The 8,612-nt window shown below is 37.6% G+C and overlaps 1 protein-coding gene across 3 annotated transcripts in view; it reads left to right on the forward strand.

Annotated features, from left to right (window-relative positions):
• The window catches only part of LOC106873194 (probable serine/threonine-protein kinase DDB_G0282963), a 95,239-nt gene that overhangs the window by 59,683 nt on the left and 26,944 nt on the right, over positions 1–8,612 (forward strand). For 2 of the 3 annotated variants that reach the window (XM_014920432.2, XM_052974186.1), the window contains exons 2-3: positions 3,625–3,890; positions 4,862–4,921. In XM_014920432.2, the coding sequence (XP_014775918.1) occupies positions 3,625–3,890; positions 4,862–4,921 (326 nt within the window). The remainder of the gene's footprint in view (positions 1–3,624; positions 3,891–4,861; positions 4,922–8,612) is intronic. The other variant, XM_014920433.2, reaches the window with a different exon arrangement.

Raw genomic sequence — 8,612 nt, forward strand, 5'->3', positions numbered from 1 at the left:
ATATATATATATATATATATATATATATATATAAATGTATGTAAATGTTTTGTATTTATGCATGTGCGTAAGTATGTATAAATGGATAGCTGGGATGTGCATGTATGTATACATACACACACACACACACGCATAGATATGTGCATGCATGCGTGTGTGTATGCTTACATGGTTTGTATTCCACTATATGTAGGAAATCTATTATAGTCACCAATACTAATTAAATTAGTCTAGAATTAAAAAAAAATTATAACTGCCTGCATATGCGTGTAGACATTTCTATTGTATTTATTTCTCATATAACCTGTAGTCTAACTCGTCAAAACATTTTCAACACACCTGGCTCTCACCTGTAATCTCAACTATCTTAGTACATAAAACATATAATGCACCTGCTTAAATCTCACATGTAATCTCACCATAATACACCTGGCTAAATTTTATTTTTTTCAAAATTAGCAATACTGGTGTCTTCTATTTGACCTGCTAGAAATAGCAGCCATATTTCCCTCAAATTGTTGTCTTAGACCCTATTGAAAATGAGAAGGAAACTTTGGTTCTGAGTTCAAATTCCACTGAGTTCGACTTTGCCTTTCATCCTTTTGAGGTTGATAAATTAAGTACCAGTTGCGTACTGGGGTCAGTCAAGCAGCATTGGGACCTACATAATCGACGCGCTCTCACCCACATAATTTCAGGCACATTTCATTTTTCCAGGGTCAATGAAATAAGTACCAGTTACACACTGGGATTGATGTAATTGACTAGTCCCCTCTCCCAAAATTTCAGGCCTTGTGCATTTAGTAGAAAGGTTTATTATTATTATTATTATTATTATTATTATTATTATTATTATTATTATTGTATTTGCTTCATTTTTTTTTACCGTTATAATTGATTCCCGTGTAGCTTGCCCTTTTTGTGAGTTTAAAAGGTAGGGACAAACCTACCTAACTGTCTTCTCGAAGTACTCCCTGATTCTTTCTTCCCTTGATATTCAATCCACTCCGCACCCCCACCAAACACCACCACTAACCTGTTCACAAACAGATGTACATTCGTTGGATGTCAATCATACTGTGTTCTGTATGGTGCTGTTTATCGCATTACCATCTGTGGAATCTATTTAGGTATGTTACGCTCCACTCCACTAATACGGAACCATATGTTACGACTGGCACCACAAATGGATTAATTGCAATAGTGATGGTGATGATGATGATGGTGATGATGATGATGGTGATGATGATGATGGTGATGATGATGATGATGATGGTGATGATAGTAATTGTTTTAAATTTTAGTACATGCCAGCAGTTTTGAAGGGAGGAAGCAAGTCGACTACATCTCCAATGTACTTCGCTGATATTTTATTTTATCGACCCCCGAAAGGGTGAAAAGCAAAGTTGACCTAAATTTGGATTTGGGTTTAGAATGTAAAGAGCTGGAATAAATTCCTACCAAAGGATTTTTGCTGGTGCCCTAAGAATGCTGACATCTCACCTGCTTAATAATAATAGTAATAATAATGGGATCAATGCCACCCAATCAAGTTCAATGCCACACATTATATATATATATGTATATATACGATGAGCTTCTTTCAGTTTCTGTCTGCCAAATCCACTCACAAAGCTTTGGTCAGCCCGAGGCTATAGTAGATGTTTGCCCAAGGTGCCATGCAGTGGGATTGAACCTAGGACTCTGTGGTTGGGAAGCAAGCTTCTTATTTCTTTACTGCCCACAAGGGGCTACACACAGAGGGGACAAACAAGGACAGACAAATAGATTAAGTTGAATATATTGACCCCAGTGCGTAACTGGTACTTATTTAATCGACCCCGAAAGGATGAAAGGCAACGTCGACCTCGGCAGAATTTGAACTCAGAACGTAACGGCAGACGAAATACCGCTAAGCATTTCGCCCAGAGTGCTAACGTTTCTGCCAGCTCGCTGCCTCAGTGGTTGGGAAGCAAGCTTCTTACCACACAGCCACGCCTTGCAACTCCTAGTATGTTTGGATTACTATTTATCACATGATAAAGAGGGTGGTTTTCATTGGACAGCCTGCAGGACCAAAAAACAAAACTTGACAAAGGATGGATGAACTCAGTAAAGAGTTATCCACCATCCAAAAACCAGGAGTGAGAAGTTTCCGACCCCTAGTTTTCATTAGAAGGGCTCCTAGTTGTCATTAGAACTTTCGGATCTATTTTAAAACGGGGGCACCAGTATTTTCTTAACGAAACACTAACGAAACACTTTGAAACTTGGGACACTGGTAGAATGTGTCATATAAAACATCTTTTACTCTTAGTCTTCTTAACAAAAAAAAGGAATTCGCAAGTTATTCCATGTTAAAGTTGTCGTATTTCTGTAATTTCAACCAATCACTGACGTCTATTCAGCTGAATAGAGTTACTGCTGGGCGGTCATAAAAATGTTATTCCGTGTGACATATTTCATCCGGTTTAATCGTAATTTATACGCATATATTGTTTATATAATAAATTACGCTGTGCGTATCTATGTGTGTAACAATTTTAGAGTTCGGATTCTAGAGTTAGGGTTAGTGTTAGGGTTAGGGTTATGGTTACGGTTAACAGTCTAGTTAGGGTTAGGGTTAGGGGATTAATACGATATACACTGTTACAGCGCTAACTGTTTTCAACTGAATAGACGTCAGTGATTAGTAGAAATTATCGAAATAAGATGATTTTTTACATGAAATAAATTCGAATACAAAAATATTTTTCTGTTCTATAACACAAAATAGATAAGTATACGAAGTTTGAAATTCTTTCCGTACCAAAAACACTACGTAAAACATAAATGAAAACTGGCGCCCCCGTTTTGAACTAGATCCGAACTTTCTTCTCGGAGAAAGCAAACACCTGAAGTGCAGTTAGTTTCTGGTTCTCAACCTCTGTTGTGCCACTGTTTATCTTTAACTGATTCTGCTGGAAATTGGTTTTGGTGCTGTGCAATATTATATCCGCTCAAAAATTCACACACATAGGTGGAGGCATGGCTGTGTGGTAAGAAGCTTGCTTCCCAACCACATGGCTCTGGGTTCAGTTCCACTGTGTGGCATCTTGGACAAGTATCTTCTACTATAGCCTTGGGCTGACCAAAACCATGTGAGTGGATTTGGTAGACAGAAACTGAAAGAAGATTGTTGTATATGTGTGTGTGTGTTTGTGTGTGTCTGCCTCCCTCCACCATCACTTGACAACTGATGTTGGTGTGTTTACATCCCCATAACTTACCAGTTCGGCAAGAGACCAATAGACTAAGTACTAGACCAATAGACTAAGTACTAGGCTTACAGAGAATAAGTCTTGGGGTCGATTCTCCAGAAAAGCTGTAGTTTAATGACTGAAATAAGTAACTGAGTAACAGAATAATACTGGAACTTCTTGGACTTGAGTTAAGAAATTGTCCTACCTGGTCAGGAGTTGACTAATACCATGAGTATGTGTGTGTCTGTGTGTATTTGTATGTATATATATATACATATGTACAGGTAGGTTATAAAACGATGCCATTCCAGTTTGTCTGACTAATTTTTTCCCTCTTCTTTTGACGATTTTATTAATTTCTTTTTCTCTTTTATTCCAACAGCATCCATTGACTTGAAGAAATTCCACAAGGACTCGCCACCATTCGATGCAAAACATGGCTACGAATGCAACCTGTTCACTGTTGAAAGCCGTCCCTGTTCTGTTAAGGATCTGTATTCTACAGCAGACATCTCTCCGTCTGAAGGACTTAGTGCATTGGATGGTATTCGTAAGGATGGCTGGAGTGGGTCGACGATGTTTAAACTCTGGCCAGTTGCTAATAAAGACATCAGTATTTCAACTCCAGATTTCAACTCATCCAGAAAGGTAACATCTAAGCCCTATTATTATTATTATTATTATTATTATTATTGTTGAGTGAGAGACCAGTGCATGCCATCAAAGTGACACTAGGGTAAAATATACGAAGCTTAATATACCCACCATGACTATCCCAGACACATGCATCACAACCAAATGTGCGGGACATGGTGATCTCATTTCAAGATAAAGAGCGCATTAATTTGTGGGTCGGGCCTAGTTGGAATTTTTTTCAGGTTGAGTTGCCCATCCCACTCAAAAAGTCCCTGAATAAGGGTTGTTTAAGGATGTTGAACGAAACACCCATGTTTCCAAAGGTGAATTATTCAAACCCCAAAGAATTCCTCTCAACGCATGGCTATGATGCTCCCCCACTACTTCTGCTTGTGGTCAGAGATGCACATATCATCAGCTGCTAAGGGACATACTCAACTGGTGAAGGTCAAGCAACTGACAAGCAATGGCTGTAGCCCATCTTTTTATACTAGGGCAAAATACGTACATGATATTGATGGCGATATTCACCCATTGCTTCGTTCTGAGTTGAAACTCTACTGAAGTCAACTATGCCTCTCGTCCTTTTGGGGTCGATAAAATAAATACCAGTGAAACACTGCGGTCGATATAATCCACTAGTCTCCTCCCCACCAAATTTCAGGCCTTGTGCCTTTAGTAGAAAGGATTATTATTATTATTATTATTATTATTATTTGGAGAGACAATTCCGGGTTTACCAACAGTTATTTCTGTTGCTGGACTGAAGATCCTGTGAAAGATTCTGTGAAAATTTGTCCCTCTTGTGTTTTTACTTGTATTTGTCCATATATACATATATGTATATGTCTTTATGTGTGTATATATATGTGTGTGTGTGTGTGTGTATACACACACACACACTGAGATACACGTGTGTGTGTGTGTGTGTGTGTATTTGCATATTTGCTATACATGTCATTTATACTGGGTTATATTTTCAGTGGTATTCTTACGAGAATGTCAGGTGTGTCCGTAAATGGCGACCGCCTCTACCAATTCAGGTTAGTTTGACTGCAACCTCCCCCCCCCCCCCCCCCTCCCCACGTGTACATACACACAGCATGTAACCCTTGCCGCTTATCTGTTGTAGAAATGTTGTGTCCCCTCATTTAGATTCAAAAATATTAATTCCCTTACAAATTCATGTCGCAGATACAACTCTTTAAGCTTTGGCTGTGTACCGGATCTTGTTGTGGTTTTGTTGTGTTACCTGTATCAAACATACTCCAAGTAATATGTTTGCAGTGCCTTGTAGTGCTGTTCTGTATGTGTGTGTATATAAGCCCCTGGGGTCGTGGCTGTGTATTTGTCTGCATGTTTTTTAATCATTTCGAAAGACCCCTGTTTCTCATCTTGTATCTTTTTATCTTTGACTCGTTTCAGTCATTAGACTGTGGCCATGCTGGGGCACCGCCTTAAAAGGTTTAGTCAAACAAAATCGACCGCCAGTACTTATTTTTTAAGCCTCACACTTATTCTATCAGCCTCTTCTTCTGAAACTGCTAAGTTATGAGGATGTAAGCAAACCATCAACAGTCGTCAAGTACTAATGGGGGACAAACTCAAATACAAAGATGCATGCACGTGTGCACACACACACACACACACACACACACACATAGAGCAGGCACAATGTGGTTAATTCATTTTTTTCCTCCTCCTCTACACATTCTGTAGTCACTGCATTTTTCATCTATGATATTACTCTGCTTGTGCCTGCAGTCTTCTTATTTTGTCTGTGTGTTACACCAGGGGAGGTAATAACTCGAATGGAGAAAAATATATAAAGTGAAAGTGGGGAGTCAAAGAGAGAAACAGAGATAATAGGATCAGTGAAAAAAAGAAATTGAAAGAGAATACACATGAGACGAAGAAGGTCTACATTACTCTGCATTTGTGAGTTCAAATCGCAGGCTCAGTTGAGATGTTTAACACAAAAGATACATCAATAGATAGTTAAAATAATGTAAAATAACCTTAGTTAGCAAATAGTTGTGGATGTTACACTTTTATCTTAAAATGGTAGGATTTCAAAAGAATTTTTCGAAATTCCTTGTTTGTGTTTAATATATTAACCCATTACCTCCCATAATTCTATTAACTGGAATTTTTTTTTTATGAAACTTTGATTTCTAGCATAAAACAGCCTTAGAAACATGCTGGAATGATCAAAATAACATTTCAAAATAACATTTTAAATAGAAATAAGCGAGATATTGGGTGAAAAATTAGCAAACCTCATTTGAATATCAGAGAAATATACCTAGTAGATATAGCAAAAAGGTTAGATATGTGTAAATACTGACAGATAATTACGAAATTTGTAATTTTTAAGTAATCTCATATGAGATCACTGGTAGGTAACGGGTTAACATAATGTGTTCAAATTTGCTGACTTACACTGGAATTTCCGTAGGTCCTGCTAGTTCATTATTAACTTTTGGTGGTTCCTAGTGGTTGGGTAGAGGCTTTGATTTTGTGCAGCAATGAAGAATTCAAGGCTTTACTGACAGCATCTAGTTTACTGAGTGGTTACCCACCTAACTACTAACTTGGCTTGACATTGCTTATCTTCAGTGACCGGACAAGAACCGATGCCTTCAATGTGATTCCCAGTTTTCTTTTATTGCTGTTGTTTTTGCTGTTGTCAAATGAGCCATTGTTTTTTTGTCATAATTCTGTGTGGTACTTTGTACTTTGTCACTCTAATCTCTCTTTTCATCTGTCATCTATATAACAAAATATATTATCGCTATTATTATTTTCCTTCTTTCCATTTTGTTTTCATTTCTTGCTGAATGTCTTCCTGACACCTAGGGCAAAGAAACTCACTATATACATTGATAGGCCATTAAAATAAATACTATTATTATTATTACCAGTTAAGACAATCTTTTGCACTTCCTGCATGGATGGTAAGCGCCAGGCTTCATTCTCAAATAATTTTCAGTTACCGTTTTGATAATTCCAAGTGCTCCTACAATCACTGGTATTATAAATCCATCTTGAGATGTCAAATCTTTTCAATTTCGATTAGTAAATCGTTATATTTTCTGAGCTTATCAAATTCTTTTGCCGAGATATCATGGTCACAAGGTATGCTCATGCTAATCAATAAACAAACTTTATTGTATGGGTCTTCCACAACAATATCCTGTTTATTTGCTATGATGGTCCTGTATGTACATACCTGTAAGTCCCAAAGAATAGTTACATTTTCTCCCTCAGTTGCAGCCTCAGGGTGGTGCTTGTACCATTTGTTAGCAGTTTTGATTTTTATAACACCGCCACATTATCCAATGTAGATATTAGCCAACTCTGTCTTGTCTTGATTTGTATTCTACAGGTGCTAAAATTTTACACTCAGAGGCTATGTGGTCCACTGCTTTATTATTATTTAGGAAGTGAAGTGAGCTGGCAGAATCATTAGCATGCTGGACAAATTTTTAGTGGCATTTCACCCATCACTACATTCTGAGTTCAATATATATATATATATATATATATATATATATATATATATATATACATACACGACAGGCTTCTTTCAGTTTCTGTCTACCAAATCCACCCACAAGGCTTTGGTCGGCCCGAGGCTATAGTAGAAGACATTTGCCCAAGGTGCCACACTGTGGGACTGAACCTGGAACCATGTGGTTCGTAAGCAAGCTACTTATCACACAGCCACCCTTATGTCATATAAGGAAAATGTACTTTTATGTACTTTTATTTGACATGAGTTGAAATATAGGAAAAAGAAGTTGAAAATGCACTTGGAGTCATTTAGATGGTTTATTTTCTAAAAGCTTAACCAGTTTCACAGACTTTTCTGATTTTCAAAAGTTAAGTGAGATAGGAAGACATAAGACATGAGCTTTGCCACGACAGTTTCAGCATAAAACTCTCCATCTGAAAGACTCCTAGTGCATCTTAAACTTTTTGTTATATGTGTGCCCGTGTGTTACTTTTTTGTTATGTGTGTATGAGTGTATGAGTGTGTGTTTTTGTGTGTGTGCGTGTGTTTTTGTCTTGTTATTGTGTGCTAATTGTAAACAATAGTACCCTCATACAAACAGTGTTGTTTGTTATATTCTATGCAAAAAAAAAAAAAAAAAAAGGGGTCCAGAATTGGGGAAAATATTATCACCAGGTTTGGAAATAGGTAGGGGGTTGGTGACAGGATGAGTATCTGGAAACAGAAACTCTGCCTCAATGAATTTTTGTCTGACGCACATACAAACAAACATGGAAGAATAAATGTTAAAATGATGACGATGATTATGGAAAGAAATGTTGTTGTTGTTGTTGTTGCTGTTATCATTGTCGTCATCAATGTATAAATATATTTCTGTGTAGGTGTTGAACGAAAGCTAAATAAAATCTTTTTGTTTTGTTTTATTTCTATTTTCTGGGGTTTTTTTTTTTATCGTTTGTAATGTTTCTTCTTCACTGCCCTGGTAAACAAGAAACCAACGTCACCACTACCATTACTCCCAGCACCACTAGTACCACCACCACCACTAGTGCCACCACCACTACCACCACTATTGTTGTGGTCATCATCATCATCATCATATTCATCGCCCTCACCCACGTACCACCATCAATGCCACTGTGGCTGCCCCCCCCCAACACCACCACCACTTCCACCATCACATTGCAGTCACAAACATCACTACCATCACCACAACC

The sequence above is a fragment of the Octopus bimaculoides genome, chromosome 18 (genome assembly GCF_001194135.2).
Source record: "Octopus bimaculoides isolate UCB-OBI-ISO-001 chromosome 18, ASM119413v2, whole genome shotgun sequence".
NCBI lineage: Eukaryota > Metazoa > Mollusca > Cephalopoda > Octopoda > Octopodidae > Octopus > Octopus bimaculoides.